The 23,386-nt window shown below is 43.8% G+C and overlaps 1 protein-coding gene across 1 annotated transcript in view; it reads left to right on the top strand.

The window, feature by feature from the left end:
* FOXK1 (forkhead box K1) overlaps nt 1–17,417 on the top strand; it is a 39,679-nt gene extending 22,262 nt beyond the window's left edge. Inside the window, exons 3-9 of the mRNA XM_015819516.1 lie at nt 10,786–10,942; nt 12,007–12,153; nt 13,343–13,536; nt 14,510–14,676; nt 15,035–15,304; nt 15,523–15,747; nt 17,154–17,417. Coding sequence (XP_015675002.1) covers nt 10,786–10,942; nt 12,007–12,153; nt 13,343–13,536; nt 14,510–14,676; nt 15,035–15,304; nt 15,523–15,747; nt 17,154–17,374 — 1,381 coding nt within the window. The 3' untranslated portion in view covers nt 17,375–17,417. The remainder of the gene's footprint in view (nt 1–10,785; nt 10,943–12,006; nt 12,154–13,342; nt 13,537–14,509; nt 14,677–15,034; nt 15,305–15,522; nt 15,748–17,153) is intronic.
* Nucleotides 17,418–23,386: the final 5,969 nt, after the last annotated feature.

Below are 23,386 nucleotides of genomic sequence, written 5' to 3'. Positions count from 1 at the left end.
CCTGCAAGGGGGAAAGCCGGTGCCAAGCAGAGCCTCCATATTCCAAGGCACTCTATCTTAGCGCACCAGATCTCTCATTTTTTTATGCAAACGGGGGCTAGGGGAGGATCCGGTTGGTCCAAGAGGCTTTGTTACTCAAGTCTGCCACGACACCAGGCATCTCTCTCCCTCTCTGCCTTTGCAGGCTCGTTTTTTTTGAGGAATGCCAACCATCCCAGCAAGAAGGCGAGAGAGAGAGAGAAAGAGAGAGAGAGAAAGAGAGAGAAAGAGAGAGAGAGAGAAAAAACCTTTCTCTCTTCGGGTTCCTCCCCCTCCTGGTTGTGCTAGGAAACTGTTCTCCTGCGATCAGCTTTCCTTCCCTGTCCCCCCCACCCCACCCCATCCCATCCCACCCCTTTTGGCAGCCTTCGCTTACCTAATTTGGTGTGCCCGCACCCTGCGTGCTCCTGATTGGTCCCCGGGAAAGTTTTCCAACGCAGATCCCAAGTTCGTTTCCTTTTTGGAAATCAGAGACCGCCCCCTCCCTCCTTCCCTTCCCTCCCTCCTTCCCCTGTGCTGGCAGACACTTCCCAACTTTGATGATGATTATGATTATGATTCCTTCTTTTTTCCCCCCCCCTCCGTTTGTTTGTTTTGCTCAAGCTAAGCGGCAGCGTTTACCGGAATACGATTCGCAAACAAACAATCTGTTAGGCCATCCCTGCTCTGCTTCTCTGTGGTTTCTCGTTGTGGCTCTTCCCAGCCTTTTCTCTCTATAACTTTCTTTCTTTTTTAAAAAAAATACTGGGAAAAAGTTCGTCTGTTTTGTCTTGATTTGCTCAAGACCATCCTCTAACCATCTTGGCTTCCAAGGAAACGCAATTTAAATTCTACTAGCGCCCTTCGATTAAAGACAATCTGCCCCCCCCCCGTAGAAAACGTGTCCGTGTTTTTGCAATTCTCTGGAATTTCTGTTCCAGGGAAATTTTAATCAAAAGCTGGGTCTGGGGGGGGAAATAAAATCTATCCATCTGACGATGGTTCTCAAGGCAGAGTCAGTCCTAAGGTGGAGATGGTGGACTGTGTCCCATCTCAGAGAGTGGTGGGTTCAAATGACACCCTAGTCTTTGAGAAAGGAATTTTACATTCCTTCTTCCTTTCCAACACTCTACAAGTAGACCTCAACTTAACAAGCGTTCGTTTAGCGACTGTTCAAACTTGCAGTGAAAAAAGCGACTTATGTCCGTTTCTCACACTTAACGACCGTTGCAGCCTCCCCGTGGTCACGTGACCAAAAATCCAGACATTTGGCAACTGACTCATATTTATGAGCGTACCGGGTCACGTGATCCCCTTTTGCAACCTTCTGACAAGCAAAGTCCATGGGGGGGGAAGCCAGTTTCACTTAACGACGGTGTTTTACTAATGTTAACAACTGCAGCAATTCACTTAACAATTAGGGCAAGCCAGGTGGTAAAGTGGGGCAAAACTCCTTGAACAAATGTTTCGCTTAGCGACATAAATTTTGGGCTCAGCTGTGACAATAAGTTGAGGACTATCTCTCTACTCCTTAGAAATAAATTGAAGGAGTTAAGTCTGACACTCTGCTCTTCCAAAGTCATTTAAAATCGAAAGTATGGCGGTGGAGTGGTTTTTTTTTAATTAGAATTATGCCTTGCTTAGCAAGTCCTACCAGCTTTAGCAGTTTCAACAAAAAGAGCCTGTTGTGTTTAAGAGTTCTTTGCCTCTGTTCCTTCCTCCTTCGTCTTCCTCTTCTCCCACCCACCCCTCTGTTTTTTTTTTCCCCTCTTAGACCCTCACTTAAATCTTAAGTTGCTGTTTCCCCACGTTAAAGGCAAGGCAATAATAATTCGATTTTTTTCTCCAGTCCGTGAGAGCAGTAGTTAGTTGGCTTTGAACAGGCTAAAAGCCTTTGTTTTGAATTTGGAATTTGTTAAGCCAGGGACTATTAAAAAAAAGGAAAGCCAGTTATGTGTGGGCAATTTTCTGTTTTGTTTACTGCGTTGCAGAACAGAGAAGGAAACAGCTCTTGGCTGGGTGTAAAATGCCAGTAGGAACATCCTTCGCTGAGATCATGCTTTGTCTGCAAACTGCCAGAATAGAAAAAACGGTGACAAGCCAAGATTTATTTTTTTTTACAGAAAATATAAAGCAGGAACGTTGGGTGTACGGGCGTTTTAGAGGCAGAGGGGTGTTAATAAGGCCCTCGAGGTTTAAAACAAAAAAAAAACTTGAAATGCAAGTTGGTGTACCGTATTTCTTCCTGTTTTGTACAGGAGCTGGTTTACCTTTGTGAACAAATCCAAAGGTTAGGATGAGCTGCAAACCATTTAAAGCTGCAGGGTGTTAAAAGTCTTTTAATATTTTTAACCACGGCCTTCAGTTTTTTTGTTGTTGTTTTTTTTTAAAAAAAACAACAATAATACAGAAGAAAAACAGTTTAGTTAGAAACAGATCGAGATAAAAATGGCTTACAAAAAAAAGGAGAAAAAAACTGGCATGCCAAAATGAAAGTCAACCCGGTTAGAAATAAAGTAATAGATATGGGTGTTGTTTTTTTATTGTAGTAAATTTTGTTTGTAAGTGAAAATATCTAAAAATGATGTTTCCGTTGGGATGTAAGCAATTGAAGGACTGCCTGTTCGTACATAAACTCGTACATAAATTCGTACATAAAACTTGTTTTTAAAGAGCTTCTTGCAGGCTTGGCATCTTGTGTCTTCATGATCTGATTTTCAGCAATTTAGCAACTCACTAAGAGATTTCTTAGCGGTAGCATAAAAATAATTAGTAATTTTTTCTCTCTCTTTCAACTCCTAATTAGGCTGCTGGAGTGGACAGTTTTCATTTTTTGTGACCTTTTTTTCATTCTAATTGTTACATAACTGTGTCAACATCAAAAACGTGAGAGCTTTCTCTGGGGGGGCGGAAATGCCTAGAAAAACTGGGAATCAGTAATAACAGTCATTTTTGCAGCTCCTTTCACTGATCTGTATTGATTTTGCTACTTGAAAAACATAACACGCTTTATTATGAATGAGCCTTAGCATGCTCATAAAATTACCAGGTTTGGTATATTTATTAAATGTAAATATGAAGTTTAACCAGACAGAAGAAACCAGCCATCCTTACGATCATAAAATAGAGTTATACCTTCTGGCTTTCAGCTGTTCATATTTTTAAGGGGGGGGGGGAAACCTGGAATAGACAGGGAAAAATAAGATTAATGGTGTGAAGGCTTGGCTGTTGGGCATAGTGTGTTCACTCTTAATTTCTGCTTCTCAAACTTCATTCTTAACATCTTGATAGGTGTCTGAATTTAAAAACCTTTGCTTGGACTGATCTATATTACTGGTTGAGATGTTTCTCTTCTTGTTAGACAAACTGTGATTTTCTGTTGCTGAAACTAAAGCATCCCGATTAGAAAAACACTTTCTAAAATATGCATTACAGGTCCTTTTATGTGGCCTTTGTCTCTAAATAGCTGAGAAGCCACAATCAACAACAACGCCAGGCAATTGTTTTTTAAATATAAACAGAAATTATCAATCTCCCAACACAATCTACCAATCTGTCGATTCAATCAGTACTCAAAATAATCATAAAAACATAGCCCTGTTTCTTACCACAGAATCATCATGAATGTGGGTATCTATTACCCTGCCAGCTTGAAGTTGTGTGGACTTCAACTCCCAGAATTCCCCAGCCAGCAGGCTGCTGAGGAATTCTGGGAGTTGAAGTCCACCCAAGCTGATTAGGAAATCTGGAGGCTTTATCTAGCTATCTTATCTATCTAGAAGCCACCCATCTCCCTCATAGAGCAAGGATTGAAGTCCACCCATGTTGACTAGGAAATTTTGGGGTTGAAGTCCACACATCAGGTTGCTTAGGTTGAGAAACCCCGATTGAAATACAGACTTTTTAATCCAATGAATAAAGGAAGCAGATGACAAGCCTTAGGGAGATCCAGTCCAGTTAATACTTGGATGGCAGGTCTTTCCAGGAGTCTAGGGTTCTTGGCCAAACCACAGGACATTGAACAACCATCTCTAACCCAGAATTGGTAAATCATTTCTGTCATTGCCACGAGGTATGGATGGACACAGTCATCCAGACTCCAGTCCACCTTGAACTCACAAGGTTTCTTAAAATTTGTTACATCTTGGCCTAGGAGAGCCTCGTGTTTTTCTACCTCCCACCACCTTTTGTGGAACCATTAATGCCACAGCGGTGGTCCTGTTGCTTCAATTCAGCATTTCCAAAAGCTCTCTCTCTTCCCCCCCCCCTTTATCTACAGCTCTTGACCAATACAATCAAGGTCACAAAATTGAAAATCTAGAAAAACAAAAACCAGGCACAAGAAAGGATGAGGCCAGGGGAACCAGCTGTTTTCTGCAAGGCATAGCTGTTGCCAGGAGCAACCTTGAGTTCCACAAGTCACAAATTGCAGAAAGACCATCTGGTAGGTTGTGAGGTCGCTCCTTTGCTGGACCACAAACCATGACGTTGCTTTTCATTCCAAGAAGTTCTCTTGATGCCGCAAGTCAAGAAGTGCTTAAAGGGGGGGGGGAGGATATCTCTACTTCGTTCCGGGCCAGGTAGTAAGAGATGAACAAGTGTTTTCTTACCTCTTTCCTGCCTGACCTTAAGGTAATTTGTCTCTTCCTTAAAAGAAGACCAGATTCGAGTTTCTGACCATTTTTTAACTCTGGTTGTTAAACAAGTCAACATGGCCATTAAGCAAATCGTATAGCAAACGACGACGACGATGATGATGATGATGATGATGATGATGATGATGATGATGATGATGATGATGATGATAAAGTTGGAAGGGACCTTGGAGGTCATCTAGTCCAACCCCCTGCTCAGGCAGGAAACCCTATACCATTTAAGTCTCAGATCTGCATAAAATCTTGTTAGCCACTGTCGCCGTTCTGCTCTCCGAATGCAGGCTGTGTGTGTGCGTTGTGTTGAATGGAATGCAACCACTATGGGTCAGATCCTGGCTCGGCTACAGTGTGGAAGGCTTCAGACAGTCTCCAGGAAACGATCCGGGAAAACCCTTTACGGGTGTGGCTGTCTCTTATCTGCTGCACACATTTTGAGGTTCTGGGGCAACATTTTTGAAGCTGTAATGAAAGGTGTGCACCAAACTGACCAAGCCTGTTCCTTACACAACATGTCCCTTTCAGAAAATACACACACACACACACACAGACACACACATATATATACAGTATAAATATATATATAGGTGCAGTCTTGCTTCCCTTGGCTGGGTGCCTATCAAAAATTCAGACCCTCTCCTTTTGAAGGAGGGGTCATCGGCTTATTTCAGTGGAGCCCCCCTCCTTGTGTGTGTGTGTGTGTGTGTTTAGAAACAAAGAGAACCGCGACTGGAAAAAGTTTGCAGCCTTGAAAAGAACTTTTCCCTATCTTGGTCTAGTTTAGGGGTAGGCAACCTCGGCTCTTTTATGATTCATGGACTTCAATTCCCAGAATTCCTGAGTCAGCATTCCTATGCTGACTCAGGAATTCTGGGAGTTGAAGTCCATGAGTCATAAAAGAGCCGAGGTTGCCTACCTTTGGGTCTAGTTCTTCCCTGGAGTTGTCTATTCTGCTCTGTATAATTTTGCAAACCTTGGTCTGTTCCATGTACCCCAATTTCTTCATCGGGGAAGGCAAGTCGGTCAGTTTGTCTACTTAGAGCCCAATGCCAGATAGTCCTCGGCTTAAGACCACAATTGGAACCAGAATTTCCAAGGCGCTTATTAAGTGAGTCACGTCTAATTTTATGAGCTTTTTTTTTTTTTAACCACGAATTACTGCAGTTAAGTGAACTGCATGCGGTCATTAAATGAATCCAGCTTCCCCCGTTGACTTTGCTTCTTGGGCGCTGGCTGGGAAAATCACAAACGGTGATCACGTGACCCAGGGATTCTGCAACCATCATAATTACATACTCAGTTGCTAAGGAGCTGAATTTTGATCACCAAAACTGTTAATATATGTTACTATGCCATGCGTGATACGCCATAGGCTAAATAAATTGATCGCCAGTTCTTGGAGATGCCACAGAGGTCATAATTGCAGGACGGATTATTAAGTCAGTTTTTTCATAGCTGTTGTAACTTTGAATGGATGCTAAGCGAATGGTGTAACTTGAGGGACCACCTTTACTTCTGTGTCCATGCCATTCATGGTCCCTAAGAGACGTTGAACTTCCAACTCCCAGAATTCCTAGGGACCAAGGCCGAAAGGAATTGTGGGAGTTGATATCCAGAAGAACAGGAGGGGCCCCAGTTCAGGAAAAAGAACGACACAGCAACCTGTTGCTCAATTGGATTATGTTTAGGTTTGGATTATAATCCTGTTTTTCCTGTCGCTAAGTTGCATGGGTTGCTTGACGGGGAAAACACGAGGTGCACGGTCTTCAGCCAAATGTAGAAACCAACATCTCTTTCCATGGTGATGCCAAGAATCTTTCAGTTCTTTCTGAAGCTCTTTTTGCAAATATTTGAGAATCCAATCACCTCCTCAAACGGGAATTGGAAGCAGTTTCAGAGGATGGCCAGTTGTATTGACTGAAGCTACATATACCTGAAAGAGCAGAAATATGTTTTTGTAATTTCCACAAAGAACATACCTTTCAGTTTTGGATTCCTCATATCCCTTGTCGATTCTTTCCCACAAATTTCTGGTCTATATGATATTGCATCTCCGTTGGCTAAGTTTCAATGGAGGGTCCTTGATGATCTCTGCGTCTAGCACTGATGACGTTACTTAGTTCAGGTAAGGAAACATCTGCAAGAAAAGAACCAAGCTCAGAGAGCACCAAGGACAGAAGAGTCCTCCTCCTCTTCCTCCTGGCCCCCTTCCTCCTCCTCTCCACCAATCCTACTTCCTTCTGGCACTGATGATGTTATCTAGTTGGGTCACGAAATGTCTGCAAGAAAACCATCAAGCTCAGAGAGCACCAAGAACCCCACAGTCCTCTTCTCCCTCCTCCTCCTCTCTGCAAACCCCTCTTCCTCCTAGCACTGATGATGTTATCTAGTTGGGTCACGAAATGTCTGCAAGAAAACAACCAAGCTCAGAGAGCACCAAGGTCCCTTGAGCTACAAATATCCTCCCTTTTTTGGAGGAAAAACTTCAATTATTTCCTGAAGGGCAGTATTTTATGTTGCTTTTCTACTCATAGATAGCTTCTGGGTAATGTTCACAACGTCTCATAACCCATAACCAAGCATTCTGTTCAGCATACTTCGCACATTGCTTTAACTATGGTGGGTTTGGCCCATGATGGTTGAAGACAGATGAAAACACAGCTTACATGAAGGAGGGGCTACAAGAAGCAGTTAATCGAAGAAGTCAAGATGACGGAAGTAATTGTGGCCATCATCTTGACACCCTCTTGACCATCCCATGGAGGTGACCCTTGAGGGCCACACAGTATGGGCTTTGTAATACTTGCAGTATAGTTTTTGTGAGCCTGCGTGTGAAATCATCCCATTTTAGCCTGCCTTTCTTGAAAGATGGCCTCCCTCGGGTCAAACTTGACCAAGATTGTTGGCCTTGCTTGCTTCTTAATCCTCCTACAACAGACTCTCTCTCGTGTTTTCCTGAAAGAGGCAGGAGCTTAAGCAGCCATTACTTATTTTTTGTTCTGTGTTGTTCTTTGGCAATGTGTGTGTTTTCGTCTAGATTTACAGCTTGGGTTGTGAGTGCCCTCTTGTGGCCCTTATCCCCGGTAAGACAGTACTCTTTTTCAGCAAGAAATTGAAATACAACAAACAAAAGACTGTAACTTGACAACTTCTCCTCAGTGTCAACTTGCATCTTCTAAGCCAGGGTGTCCAACCTTGACAGCTTTAAGACTTGTGGACTTCAACTCCCAGAATTCCTCAGCCAGCCATGTTTGGTCTCCAACCTTGACAGCTTTAAGACTTGTGGACCAACTCCCAGAATCCCCCAGCCAGTCTACAAGTTGCCAAAGTTGGACATCCTTGTCCTAAGCTGGTTGGATTACCTGTGGTTTGCATCCACCATATCTTGTTGGGGATCACACAACACACAACGCCACGAAGAGTAGTTTGTAAAACCAATCTAAGCCAAAAGAAGCTACCTTATGGGATAATGTAAGGTGTGAACATACTCGGTTGGAGATCTGTCGTGAACCAACTCACTATTTTTGGCCTATCTGAAAAGATCTGCTCAGTTCCACTGGTTAAACATTGTCCTGTTACGCCCCAACCCTTGGTTCAATCATTAACTTCAGGAGGACAATAAAGATAATTTAATCATCAACAGATCTAAACTTCACTACAAATTTCTAAGGTAAATTATGCAACGGTGAGAGTTATATTTTGAAAATCCGTAGATCAGATTTTCAAAATATAACTCTCACCGTTGCATAATTTACCTTAGAAATGTACTATGGGCTAACCATCAGGAAAAATAACTCAGTCCTTGCATTGTTCCAAAACCATTGTGTGAAGACAGATCGTGGTATTTTGTTCACCAAACCGGGATTAAGCAAACCATAACTTGGGATACAAGCAATCTAAGATAACAGACTGCTTATGCCTGCCCCCCCCAAAAAAAATCCCAGAGGTGCCCCCAATTCAGCCTTGGCAGCTTTTAAACCTATTTAGCTTTTAATAGGTAAGCAGTTACATTTGGATCCAGAATCACAGGAAAAATTAACATTGTGGTATAAAACCAAACCTGAAGACTTCAGGGAAGATAAACTCTTGAACACTTGAGTCAGACAGGATAAATTACTTAAATCAATTTATTTAGCATGATGGTTGCAACGAGAGATGATCTTGTGAATGGGATTTAGCTTTCAATTTCTCCTTTGGAAGATGTACATTTAAAACAGGAACTGATGCTTTGTTTATATTTACTTTAATCACCAAGAATATATGTGGCCTTTTTCTCATTGTCTATTAGGATTATTATTTTTCCCCCTGCTGACATTGTCGCGGTGTGTATTCCATGATTTAAAAAATATTTTTTTAAGAATTAAAAGGTGTGATTTCCCCAGTGGGTTCTCAGAAGGAACGGCTCGTAATGTTTATTGTGAAAACACACACAGCCCACCTTTGCGAGGTAGGACCGCCATCGGTAGCCAGTTAAACATCAACCCGAGCAAAATCGCATGTCGTATGCCAACTCTTTGGAAATAAATCTCCAGTGTACCGGTAAAGGGCAAAAGGTAGTTTTTCTATCGCTCCAAAATAACACCGCTTTGTTGATGGGGCAGAGGTTGGCCGATTATTTTAATGTAACTTAGATGCAGCTTTCAGAAATTAGTTCAGAAACAGCAAAACACAACTAACAAATCTCGGTCTGCATTAGGGATGGGCAAAATCCATGGATCCAGAAAAGGAACGTTGTAGAGCCTTGTGCAGAAGAAAAAAAATGGAATATTCCACCCTTCTCTTCCAGAATTTCAGTGGTCTCTGGAAATTTGCTCTCCAAACTGGAAATTGTTTAATGCTAAGGATAAAACAGCCTTGTTTTGGAGCTGGGTCAACAAAGGTTGCCCTCTGTGCCCAGGTTAGGCTGAAATTCTTAGAAGTCCTCTCATAAATGGGAAGGAAACCAAAGAGTTAGGATCTTCGTTGACTTCTTATGTTAGTTTTGAAGGAAGTGGACCTGAGGTCAAATCATTAGGAAGGTCTAAGCTTCAACAGGTTCATCTTATCTTAGTTTCTCTTTCAGGTTGATTTGTCTTTCAGTCTAACAAAATCATGTGACGGTATAAAAACAGAAGACCTGGCTAGAAGTATTTTAGTTGGGTAAAACTTCTAGAGAACCACAAGTTCCTTATCTGCAGTTGTAAATAAATGTACCTTGTGGTTTTAATTTCTTTTGCACCCTCTTGATGGCTCTTCAGAAGAAAAAGTCAGTTAAAAAAAAAAAAATTATGTGAAATTCTTAAAAAGGTGAGACGGATTGTACTTGTCTGCTTTTTGCAGGATCCAAAAGAGACTTACTTCTCTTAATTGGATTGATGGTTGATAGGTTTGGCTGCTGGGTTGATGGTTTATCTGTTTATTTTTATTTATGTTTGACTGTTTTTAGCTTGTCAGGGAGAGTTTTTAGCTGTTGTGCCCTGCTGCCCAAAGTCACATGTTTGTGAGGTGTAGAGCTATATAAACATACTAAATAAATAAAGGCATTGATTTATTGATACGATTTATTTAGCTGCCCATCTCGCACAAATAAATCAGGGTGGCTTGTAAGATTAAAACGGATGAACCCACCCGTTGCTTCTTGTCCTGCCTTCAGGCGCTTTGGAAAATAGCTTGACCCCTTCCTTTTTGGGGCAACCCCTGAGATATTGGAACACTGCTATCATGTCCCCCCTGGTCCTTCTCTTCATTAAACTAGACATACCCAATTCCAGCAACCGTTCCTTATATGTTTTAGCCTCCAGTCCTCTGATCATTTTTGTTGCTCTTCTCTGTACTCTTTCTAGAGTCTCAACATCTTTTTTACATCGTGGTGACCAAAACTGGATGCCGTATTCCAAGTGTGGCCTTAACGAGGCCTTGTAAAGTGGTATTAACACTTCACGTGATCTTGATTCTATCCCTCTGTTAATGCAACTCCAAGCAGTTGCTAACCATTAACTGAGAAGATTTCTGTGCATAGACAGGAGTAGCAATAAATCACCTGGACCTTCACGTGTGAACCTGTTGTTTTGTTTTTTTTTGTACCTGACACTAGCAGAGTGAACAGCCCTAACATCTCTGTCTTTCCTCCCTGCAGTGTTCCTAATTCCTGCCCGGCTAGTCCCCGTGGTGCTGGTTCCTCAGGTTTTCGCTTTACCCACAACGTTACCTCTGATCTCCAACTGGCTGCCGAATACGCAGCAAAAGCTACTTTGGAGCAGCAGACGGACGCCTCTGGGGGAGACAGCCCCAAGGTTGGAAGACCCTTCTCCTTGTCCATTTTGCAAAAGCCGGGTCAGTGTTCGGGAGGGTAAGGGGCATAGATAGCAAAGAAGAGAGGAGGCCATCTTGAGACCTGGAGAAACCTTGGGTCAGTGGGATCTGGTCTTCTTCTTGTTCCCTAGTAGGGGTTGTAGAAAAGATGAGGGAAGTCAGGAGAGAGGATCAGCTACCACGTCTTCTGCTCTCTCACCTTGTCCTCTGCTACTACACCCAAGTTGACCATCGCCTTGGCCAACAAGAGCAGAGTTCCCATCATCCAATGCCTCTTCATCCTCCATTGAGGAAGCAATATTGTGTGGTGACCAAAGGGTGAAGGAGAAACTTCCAGGAATTCAGACCCACAATTGTGGCAGGAATAGGCAGAAAGCAACTGTGTGACCCTCCTCCCTTTCTCCAACCCGCTCACAACTGCCCTCTCCTGACTCCAAAAATCACCTAGGGTTCAGATGGTTGAACTACCACCCTTGGCATGGCGTTCAAACCAGCTTTCTCCAGCCTGGCACCCTTCCAACACGTTTCCAAGGCCAGCCTGGCAAAGCCTCAAAGCTCCTGTTGGATTTGAGCTCTTGATATTATGTCCAAAGCTGGCCTCACTCTGACAGACTCACGAGGAATCGTTTTAAGGCGAGATTTCTCAAGCTATCTGTTAACTGCGCGGATCAATAATCTATTTTGTCTGGTATTACACGGCGCTCCGGGGCTTAGCTAGCAACTCTAAAAAGTCCACCCAGATTATTGCAACCACTAAAAAGGGTTTGCAAAACACAGTAGCAGCAATGGTGGTTAAATGGCAAGCCTGTGGCTATTTGGACGTGCGTCTGAGGTTAAGAATTTCAAGTGGGTTTGCAGATCGAAAAAACGGGGTCTTCGGTTTTTATTTTATTTTATTTTTTCCCAGTCCTCCTTTACTTTGAAAAGCAGCTGTTCAGTTGCCTCCCATCTTGTTAGACAAGCTCAGGTCTAAATTATTAATGATTTGCGAAGCGGCTAAAAAAACCTCCCTTGCGTCTTTTGTGTTTGTGTTTCTGGTCCGCAGGATGAATCCAAGCCACCGTATTCTTACGCCCAGCTCATTGTTCAAGCTATCTCGTCAGCTCAGGACAAGCAATTAACACTAAGTGGGATCTATGCTCACATTACGAAGCATTATCCGTATTACAGGACAGCAGACAAAGGCTGGCAGGTAAGGGACTCGGAACGACTCATCCCATGTTTATTTTTTATTTACTTATTTAAGAAAATGGATCTGGCCGTCCAACTCACTCTCAGTGACTCCAGGCAGCTTACAAAGATAAATCCCCAGTACAACGAAGCAATAATCTTCCACAACTCTCGCAACGACAATCAAACCAGCCATTTGATGGGCTCCGTATTACTCTGGGTTCCCCAAGCCCATTGGCAGAACCGTGTCTTCAGGGCCTTGTGAAAAGGTGTCAAGGTGGGGGCCAATCATATCTCTGCAGGGATGATGTTCCACAGGGAGAAAGCCACCATTCCAAATTCCCTTCTTCTGGGTCCCTTTAGAGCAGGGGTGGGAGACTATGGCCCCTTTATGACCTGTGGACTTCAACTGGCTGGCTCAGGAATTCTGGGAGTTGAAGTCCGCAAGTCTTGAAAGTTGTCAAGGTTGGAGACCTTGGTTGAATTCAGAGAGTTGAAGGCCACAAGTCTTAAAAGTTGCCAAGGTTGAAGAGCCTGGCTGAGGAATTCTGGAAGCTGAAGGCCACAAGTCTTAAAAGTTGCCAAGGTTAGAGACTCTGGCTGAGAAATTCTGGGAGTTGAAGTCCACAAGTCTTAAAGTTGCCAAGGTTGGGGATCTTGGCTGAGGAATTCTGGAAGTTGAGGTCCACAAGTCTTAAAGTTGCCAAGGTTGGGGACCCTGGCTGAGGAATTTTGGGAGTTGAAGTCCACAAACCATAAAGGGGCCATAATTCCCCACCCCTGCTTTAGATTGTCCTTCTTAAGACGGGATCTGTAACATACCTGTCTCCCCGCTCTGTTGGGTTGGGTAGATAGGACTAGGAAAAAATGTCTCAAAGGTGGTTTTGTTGTTGTTTTTTCAACAGGCAACTGGACTTCCTTTGTTTTTTCTTTGAAGACATTTTGCTTCTCATTTCCTTGAAGAAACGTCTTCAGGGGGAAAAACAAAGAAAGTCCAGTTGCCTCTTGGAAGAAAAGAAAAAAAAAGCAGCTTTGAGACAACCATGACCTGGATGGCTGAGAATCCCCACAGACACAACTAGGAAAAGATGGTCCTTCAAATAACCTGACCTCACGCCATGTAGGGCTTTCAAAAGGGGACAAACAACACCTTAAATTGGACCTGTCAGTTTTTAACCGTACAGCTTGGATAACCCATTTTCCTCCTGCAGAATTCCATTCGGCACAACCTATCCTTGAACCGATACTTTATTAAAGTCCCCCGTTCTCAAGAAGAGCCGGGAAAAGGCTCCTTTTGGCGGATAGACCCTCCCTCCGAAGGCAAGCTAGTGGAGCAGGCATTCCGAAAACGGAGGCAAAGAGGGGTGTCCTGCTTCCGAACCCCATTTGGACCCCTCTCTTCCCGGTAAGTTCAATGTAACGCCTGAAGGCAGGACGAGAAGCAACGGGTGGAAACTGATCAAGGAGAGAAGCAACCTAGAACTAAGGAGAAACTTCCTGACAGTTAGAACAATTAACCAGTGGAACCACCTGCCTCCAGAAGCGGTGAATGCGCCAACACTGGAGGTTTTTAAGAAGAGACTGGACGGCCATTTGTCCGAAATGGTATAGGGTTTCCTGCCTGAGCAGGGGGTTGGACTAGATGACCTCCAAGGTCCCTTCCAACTTTATTATTATTATTATTAACAGCCAGAAACCACACTTACCACTATAAAGAAAAATTGGCCAAGGGGATGATTTATCAAAACAAAAATTTAAAGGTTAAAAAAATTTAAAAACAGAAACTTAAACAATAGAAGCAATGACTATTTCCAGTTTTCTTCCTGTAGCCAAATTTGGGGCACAACTCTTTGATATTGGAAGGAAAGGGGCTTGCTGTATTTTGCTCAATTGAGTAGAGAAAGTGAGGTCAGTAAGATGCTATGGACTAGCTACTTAGTTTAGTAAAATGAAAGAGATAGGGATGAATACAAGATGCTCAACCCTCCCAACCTGGCCAGTTAGAAAAGAAAGACCCTCAGATCCATTGTTAACGAAAGTTCACTTTACTAAAGCCGAGTGGTTACAGAAGGAGCAAAGCTGGATCTGAAGTTTTCCTGCCCAAAGCATAGGGATAACTTTTTCCTTGTTACCACTTTCCTCCCTGCTAACAACTTGTTTGAGTAAGGGTCCCTGTCTTCATGGGCTGGATGGCTCTGCAGTCCATTGTTTGACCTTGGAACCACAGCCCCCTTGTCCCACCCTGCAGCTCCCCCTCCCGTTGAGTGTGGCAGGCTGAGAGCAAGCAATGCATGGCGTAGCAGGATGGCAGTCCTGACGCACACTGCCGTTGCAAAGAATGTTTGCTTTGATTTGCACTCTTCTCCGTTCTCTTCCAGGAGCGCCCCCGCCTCCCCTACTCATCCCGGTCTGCTTTCTCCCCACACGAGTGGCCTACAGACTCCAGAGTGCATGTCGAGAGAAGGATCCCCGATTCCTCACGACCACGACTTTGGCGCCAAGCTTGCTTCTGTCCCAGAGTATCGGTATTCACAAAGTGCTCCTGGTAAGGATGCCTCGGGTGGAGAAGTGGGCTCTAACCAGCGTTTCTGCCGCCCTGATAGGCTCCTGGATGGAGTAGGTGCAAAGCAGTAGAGGAATATCCTGCAAAAAAAATCCCAAAAGAGTATCATGAGCAACAGAGTGCCCCAGTTTTTTCACATGTTGAGAATCGTCAAGTTTGGAGAAAATGGTTCTTGGTTTTTAGTGGAATGTTGTTTAACTTTATTTGGGAATTTTGGATTTGAATCTCCCGTTGTAGCCATTGATGAGTCTTGTCTTCTTCCCTCCCTCCTTTCCTTCTCTTCCCCTCCCCTCCCTCCCTCCCTTTTCTCTCCCTCCCTCCCTCTCTGTCCCTCTTTCAGGATCCCCCGTAAGTGCCCAGCCGGTCATCATGGCTGTTCCTCCAAGGCCTTCAGCGCTGATGGCCAAACCACTCGCCTACCTGCCCGCCTCCATCGTGACCTCTCAGCAGCCTCCAGGCCACGCAGTCCACGTGGTCCAGCAAGCCCCCACTGTTACAATGGTCCGAGTTGTGACGAGTTCGGCAAGCTCAGCAAATGGATACATCCTGACCAACCAGGGGCCAGCTGGCAGCACCCATGACGCGGCAGGGGCTGTCCTGGACTTGGCCGGTGAGCTTCGGGGTAGTAGCTTGTCCCCAGAATGGCGAAGATCCTCGCTTAACTCAGGGCTAGGCAAATTTCTCCAGCTTTCTTTCAGGCTGTTTAATTAATTGGACACTCAAAAATAAATGTATGGACATCATAAGAAAACTAAGAATACAATCACAATTGAGCCCAAACTCTTGGTTGTTAAATAAATAAATTTCAAAAATTCTCTCTCACTGCAGGGCTGGATGAGAAGCCCACCATCACATTTGCTGCCATACCAACTGCCAGTCGGGTCATCCAGACAGTGGCCAGCCAGATGGGTCAGGGCATCCCTGGACAGACGGTCACCATCCTGCAGCCAGCCACCTCCATGGCCCTCGGACAGCACCAGTTACCTGTCCGCACAGTGACCCAAAACGGAAAGCATGCCATTCCCACAAACAGCCTAAGCAGTGGGACTTACGGTATATATACAAATTCTCCTTTATTCTCCCTGCCTTTAGAATCTTTCTGCAAAACGAGCTTGCTCGGCCTTGCAAAACAGGGGTCCCCAACCCCCGGGATTGTGGCCCATTCCCAGACCGTGGCCCATTCAGAACCGGGCTGCGGAAGCTACACTTGCACAGACACCGGGCGCACACACACACGCGTGAAGTTCTGTTGGCGTGAGTGGGCGCGTGTAATTATTTTGAGTCATTGAATTATTAAATCCTCCCGCAGCGAGTTGCCCCACGGCAAGTTGTCCGTGACGAGTTGGATGCAGCAAGTTGTCCCATTCTGGCACTTGCCCAGCTAGCAGTTCAAAAGCATGCAAATGCAAGTAGATGAATAGGTACCACCTCAATGAGAAAATAGCAGTGTGGCGTAGAGCAGGGCTTTTCAACCAGTGGTACAGGTACCACCTGTGGTACATTGGCACCTTGCAGGTGGTACGCCACCATCCTAGAAAAGTGGTAGTGGGGGAGGGGAATGAGCTGAACCGGTGGCAGCACCGCACAAGCCTGAGCGAGAGATGGCTGGAGCTGCAGGGCTGTCAGGGCTCAGTGGAAGCGCCAGGATCAGTGCTGCTTTCCAGCTGATTGGCGCTTCTTCGGGGCTGTCAGGGCTCAGTGGAAGCGCCAGGATCAGTGCCAGGCTCCAGCTAGAGCTCAGCGCTGATCCTGGTGCTTCTGCTGAGCCCTGAAGAAGCGCCAATCAGCTGGAATGTTGCAGCATCTCCAGGGTCTTGTGATTTACATTCAGATGCTTGGCAACTGATTCATATTTATGACGGTCACAGTGTCCCAGAGTCATGTGAAGTGACCAAAACCTGCTGCAATCACCCAGCAGACGGGGGGAATAAAAACTGAACACCCCCCTACCCCACCCCCACTGCCAATCCTCGACAGAAATGCTCACAACAATGAAAACCTCGGACAGGAGGAAGAGCGCCGCTGGGCAGGCAGGTGTCTTGCTCGGCTGTGGCTTGGGGGGCACTTTTTTCAGTGCCATTGTAACTTCCAACAGTCACTAAGCGAACTGTTGTAAGTCAAGGACTACCTGTACTTTATCACTTTTTTCCTTCTTTTTTTGGGGGGTCATCATGTTTTTGACACCTTGCTAGGCGACTGGTGGTACTCGGATGTTGCCCTATCCTAAAAGTGGTACAATGGCTGAAAAGGTTGAAAAGCCCTGGCGTAGAGTCATCCTGGCCACATGAAATAAATGTCTTCGGACAATGCTGGCTCTCTCGGCCAAGAAACAGAGACGGGCACTGCCCCCCGAGTCGGACACAACTGGACAGGGGGAACCTTTTACCTTTCATCTACATAGACCCTGTCCAAGCTTTTCTAAAGTCCTTTCTCTCTTGTTTTTTTCCCCCCGGCTCCAGCCCTCGCCAATCCCTTGCAGGTGCTTGCGGCTCAAGCCAGCTCCTCCACCCCCGTGGTCATCAGCCAGACGAGAGAAGCCGGGCTGAAAGATCCTGAAGAGCTTTTGAGAGAGCCTGAGGTCAAACGACCTCGAATGGAAGACCCTAGAGCGGTTGTGGCGGCGTTGCAAACTGGTGTCATCACATCCACAGCCCCCTCGGGACAATCCGCTGGAGAATGAGGCCGCAGAAAGATCAGAAAAGGCACCGAGAGAGAAAAATCTCTTTTTTTTTTGTTTTGTTTCCTAGCAGAAATCTTTTCTTTCTGCAGCTGTTAACACCTGGATCATTTCAGTGGGGTTGTGGGGGTTTTTTTGGTTTTTTTTTTTTTGTGCTTTCCTTTTTTTTTAAAAAAAAATCTCCTTTTGAACATTTTGAAGGACAGGCCAGCGTTTGTCAAGATTGTCGAGGTGCCAAATGAATTGGGCAAAATCTTCCATCGTTCTGGACCCAGGGAATTAATCCTCTTCTGCTTTTTATTTTGGAGACATCCTCCTGCCCCCCCTTCTTTCTTTCTTTCTTTCTTTCTTTCTTTCTTTCTTTCTTTCTTTCTTTCTTTCTTTCTCCCTCCCTCCCTCCCTCTCTCTCTCCCTTCCTTTCTTTCTTTCCTTTCTTTCTTTCTTCCTTTCTTTCTTCCTTCCTTCCTTCCTTCCTTCCTTTCTTTCTTTCTTTCTTTCTTTCTTTCTTCCTTCCTTCCTTCCTTTCTTTCTTTCTTTCTTTCTTTCTTTCTTTCTTTCTTTCTTTCTTTCTTTCTTTCTTGATTTAAAAAAGAAACGCAGACCGTTTTGATTGTTTGGGATATTTCTCTATCCCTCCTCGCCTTCCTTAATTTCATCCCTTCCTTGTTTTCCTTTAAAAGCATGGTAGTTTATATGTGAGCGTACTAAAAATGCCAGACAGAGACACAAACTTCAGGTGGGAACGTCTGACCTCAAAAACAGGTTTATTTTTTACTTTTTTTCACTCTCCAAGGAAGACAAGCGCATCCGGTTTGTATCTCGGAACTCCAATTTATGAAAATTATTTGCAAAAAAGAAAAAAGAATTATTTGCAAAGCAATATCACACTTCGGTAACTGCCACCTAAAAGGGCAGAAACTTGTTTATATTTCCTTCTTGTTGCCTACATGCAGTACAACTCATGTTCTGACAATGGGGAGTCACATCCCTGTCCAAAGTTTTGATCTCAGAGCACAGAAAAATCAGTTTATCCCAGTTAGATGGCTTCCCAATGCATTTGAAGCCTATACTTCCCAGAATTCTTAGCCTACTGGACAGATGGGGGGATTCTGGGAATCACAGTCACAGCCTACCTCATTGGGATGGCTGACCTACACAGCACTTGGCCCCCCACAGGTGCCTTTTGGAGAAAGAGAGAAAAGTTTATTTCAATCCTTTGAAAATATTGTCTGTTCAGTGAAAACAGCCAATTGTGTGATAAGAAGGTCTGGAATTTGTGGATCTTGTTAAGAATTGTCATACCTGCAGGCTTGTGAAACAACCAAGTGGGTTCCTTAATTTCATTCCTGTTGATTTTGAGAGAGAAGGAATAGATTTTTTTAACATTTATAACCTTTAAGGACAGTTCCCCGGAGCTCTCTGCTGTGTTACGGTTCGAGCGTTGGACTTTAACGTCTGGAGAGACCAGGTTTAAAAACATGAAACTCCCTGGGTAAACCTTGGACCAGCCGTTGTTTGTTTCAGCCTAACCTACCTCACAGGGATGTTGTGAGGACAAAGGGGAGGGGTGAGGAGGAGAGCTATGTATGCCACCTTGAGCTTGGAGGAAAGGCAGAATTTAAAAAAAAAACGTAATAAATCAGTAACCATCAACGCGTTCAGGTCACACAATCCCTTGTCTCACTTCAGAGTGTAGGGGTTTTTTTATGTGCGTGATGAACAAGACAGGAATGTCGATCTGTGTTCCTCTGGTAAGTTTTGCAAGCCGGTAATCCTAGCGGAAATTTCTTTAATGGCAGGTTTGGGATCATCCCCGATAAGGACGAATCCCATAATGGAAGGTGAAATGGAACGGAATCCCCTTACGGTCCACTTCACAGGTGAAACGGAGTCCAAGTTCCGAGGGCTCCAGTAAGACAAAATCGAAACAAAAGGAGTTTTTAATATTTAAATATTTATTAATAACATTTATTATTTCGGTGCTAATATGGGAATGAGATTAATATTTAAATAATGCAGGCTTCCCTCCGTCTGACTTTAGCAGCCCTTTGGTACTAAAAAAAAAAAAAAAATGCACCCCTGATGAACATCATGGAAGAAAAGAAATAGCGGGAAAAACTTTTAATTACTGTGGGTTAAACCGAATGTCTTCTCTGCAGTTTTCTTTAAGCACTTAAACTCTCCATATGTTGGTTTGCATTTTCCCTTTGCAAATAATCATAACCCAGAAACCGGCTGTCCCCCCAAAGTCCCTGTATTTTTTTTTTTCTATTTCAGGCTGTAAGTCACGCCAAGCAAAGTTGCAAGAACAGGTCACGTCACAAGAAAAGAGTGTGATAGTCTTAATTTACAAGTGGACCATTAGCCTTTTATTTGACCCTTGGGTTCATCTGCAGCTGGCATAGGAATTTGCAGAGGCCCAAAGGCACATAAAAAAGGGAGCCAGGCCTCAGTGACCCTACTTCCGGCAAACATTTATTTCCGGCTGATGAAGAGATGATGAGAAACGTCTATGGAGATTCTCAATCCTCCAGGTTCATGGTTGTCCCAAATGGGTTATCCCATTTCACTTCTGACCCGAGAAGCTTCTTCAACCCAGAAGGAAGAAGAACTGAAGAAGCTTCTTGGATGAGAAGCGAAACGTTCTCAAAGAAAATAAGAAAGTCCACTTGATTTTTGGAAAAAGCACCTTTGGGACAGACGATGAGAAAGGGAAGTCCAAAACAAGTGAATTGAGTCCAGCTGGAACAGGAAGCTGTGAGAAAAAGCAGAGGTGCACCCACATTTAACTGCTGTAGGACAAGCCACAAGGTGGGGAACGGGGACCCGAGTCCTCCATCCATTCCCTCAAAGCTCCATCTCCAACTGAAGTGCCCACAAACTGGGAACACAGTTCCTTGATACATGGAGATGGGAAATAAGTAATGGTTCAATCAAGTGTAAAAGTTGGCTGGCTGGCTGGCTGGCTGTCTATCGAAAAAACCCAATTCCAACATCCACGCCACCCCCAAAACCCCACGTCTCTGCACATACTATGAAGTTGGTCACCCAGAAAGTACTAAGGACAGATGCCGGCCATCGTAAAGTTGAGCAGACTGGTGTTTCATCTTAACACCAATGATTGATTAGTCCAGAGAGATGTTTTGCACTGGAGATTTTTGTGCTCAGGATCGTGTTTACTTTCTTCCCTGATCTTGTGAGATCCCGTGTAATTAGTTGCTGAGTACACACACCTTTGAGTAAACCCTAGTTTCCTTTAACCAGGGTTGGTTGAGTAACTGATGCAGCTGGGTTGGAGAGGCTTCTGCAGGGCTCAAGTTGAGCTGGTTAAATTGAGCTGGTTCTTTTGTTTTCAAAAGCACTTGTGAATTGATTGGCTGTTTTGTGTCACTACAAGATCTTATTGCGGTAATATTTGCTTTCTTACTTGGGTGTTTGAAGCTGAGCAAGAGGCCTGTGTGTGTGTGTGTGTGTGTGTGTGTGTGTGTGCTGATGCCAGTTTTGCTTTCTTCGAACAGTTGAATCTTTAGGATCAACTCCGGATCTAACAACCTTTGGAAACCATTGAAAAGCAGATTATTTGGAAATGAATCTCTGCATATAAGCGCGCTGTTTCCTGAGAGTAAATATTTTTTCTCAAAATGTCGACAGCCACATTCTTTGTACCTTGGTATATTTTGTTCGTTGTTCCAGATGCACATAAATCAAAGAAAGGGTAACTTTGTGGCCTTTTCACGCTTGCATTTTAACATTTTAATTTACAGATTGTTTATCACTGCTTAATATGTTTGCAGACTCCTGCCGTGCAGGTGATAACCCACTTTTCATTTTTAATTGCCAAACGCCCTGGGTCGGAGTTCCTGAATTAATGACACAGTCAGCTTCAACCAAAATGTAAATGTCTCTGCTCTGGTGCTGAAAGAATAATGTGTTTGTGTAATGGAGCATTTACCCAGGCTGAATTTCTATCACCTTAAGTATAGGAAAAGGACTGACCCAGAAACCAAGCTGCGGTTTGCAACCTGCTTGTACCAGCATTTCCCCCCCCTCTTGATTTCCATATCAAAAACACAACATTTTAATAACGTCAGGGCAGAAAACTGACAGGGGATGACTTGCTGACCTGAATTTGCATCGAGTTGTCGAAACAAACTTGAGCTTATCGCAAGTGACAGCCAAGTTGTGTTGGATTTAATTTGCCCTTCTAGTTTCTGAGCTGAAAGCTAGGCATTGCCATCTCTTATGGTGGAAATTGTCGCAAAGTGCAGATAGTCCTCAACGGCCACAATGGAGCCCCAGATTTCTCTTCTTAAGTGAACTTTGCCCCATTATATGACCTTCCTTGCCCACGGTTGTTAAATGAAGCCCTGCAGTTGTTAAGTTAGTGACACGGTTGTTAAGTGAATCTGGCTTCCCAAATGAACTTTGCTTGTCAGAAGGTCGCAAAAGGGAATTCGCATGACCCTGGGATACTGCAACCGTCATAAGTACATGTCAGTTTCTAAGCATCTGAATTTTGATCACCTGCAATGGCTGCAACGGTCGTAAGTGTGAAAAATGGTCATAAGTCACTGTTTTCAGTGCCGCTGTAACTCGGAACAGTCCCTAAATGAACTGTTGTAAGTCGAGGACCACCTGTATCATTAATTACAAAAGATTTATGTGCAATGAAGCAACGGGGGTGATTTAATGGATTGTAGCTAGTTTCATTGTGGGGGGTTTTTTTTGTCAATTGTTCCACTGTCTGGGTGGTTAAATTACTGACCGAATTGGGACATTGCAGAAAACGTTTGGGTAATTGGCTTGACTTTAACCGAGTATGTGAATGTCGTCACACTTTACAAAACCAGCGTGCTCTTATTTTTGTATGACACATCATATTTGTCCTTTTTTTTTTAACGCTGTGCTGGGGAAGCTGAATTTCAAGACAGAGATAGGGATCCAGACAAAAGCCAAATTTGACTTAATTGACCTTGAAATGTAACTAAAATTAATTTTAATACAGTTAATGTAATTGCTGCCCATAGCCTTAACAATTTCCTTCTTTCATGCTAAAAAGGATAAATTCTGGGAGTAAGCAGTGGTGTCTCCCAAGCCTTGGGGGTGGTGGGAGGGGCAGAGATAGTTTTTAAGATGCCAGATTCTGCGTGCCTGGTTTGTGCTAAGTAAATTATGGGAATCTCATACATTGCCATTTGTTCAACTAACACCATGGTGAAAACGAATTACAGGGTGATGTATAAAAGAGATCCTGATTTCTCTATCACAGGGCAGTTGTAATAAAATTCAAGGAAGAAAGCCGTGGCTATCGATAGGGAAAAGGCAGTTTAAAAGCATAATAAGAACAGAATTGTCAACTTGGGAAGAGGATAAGAAATAATTATCTAAAGGTGGATGCAGTTAGTGGAGAGGAGAGCTTTTTAGGGTGATCAGGTCCTTCAACCTGCCCATTTTCAGCAAAATCGGTGAATAATAAATTTATATGCCACCCGACTTAGCCAAGTCAACTATCTCAGAGAGACAAAATTTACACACAATCCCATTTACTGTGTTGTCAGAACAATATTCTTTTGAATAAATAAAAAGGTCTCAAATCATTTTGAAATAGTTTTTTTTTTAAAGAAAGAAAAGAAAAAAGGAGACCAGATTTTTAGATAACCATCTTCCTAGGCTCTTGGTGTACTGTGGCAATCTGGGAGGATTTTTTTCTTGGTGGGGAGAAAAACCCAATAGTAAATTGTACGCAGTTGTCAAGTCACTTCCAAAACAGCCCCATCTCCAGAAAGCATGCTTTGCATTTATACTGCCGTATAAATTCCTGAAAGAAGGGTTGGTTAGAGACATGACCAAAATATTCATGAAAAAAAAATAACCCAATATATCTCTTGGTAGGAAGTATTAACATTTTTCTTTTCTTTTTTTCAAAAAAAAGATCAATTTTCCCAGCATTTTTTTTTTAAATTCCAGATGTATAATGCAAAAATACTTCTAGTGAGTTTTCTCTCCGTCCTTGGT

Source organism: Protobothrops mucrosquamatus, unplaced genomic scaffold (genome assembly GCF_001527695.2).
Source record: "Protobothrops mucrosquamatus isolate PMUCROS unplaced genomic scaffold, P.Mucros_1.0 scaffold942, whole genome shotgun sequence".
Taxonomy (NCBI): domain Eukaryota; kingdom Metazoa; phylum Chordata; class Lepidosauria; order Squamata; family Viperidae; genus Protobothrops; species Protobothrops mucrosquamatus.
Note: the sequence above shows the minus strand (reverse complement) of the source record. Positions and strands in the feature narration are given on the sequence as shown.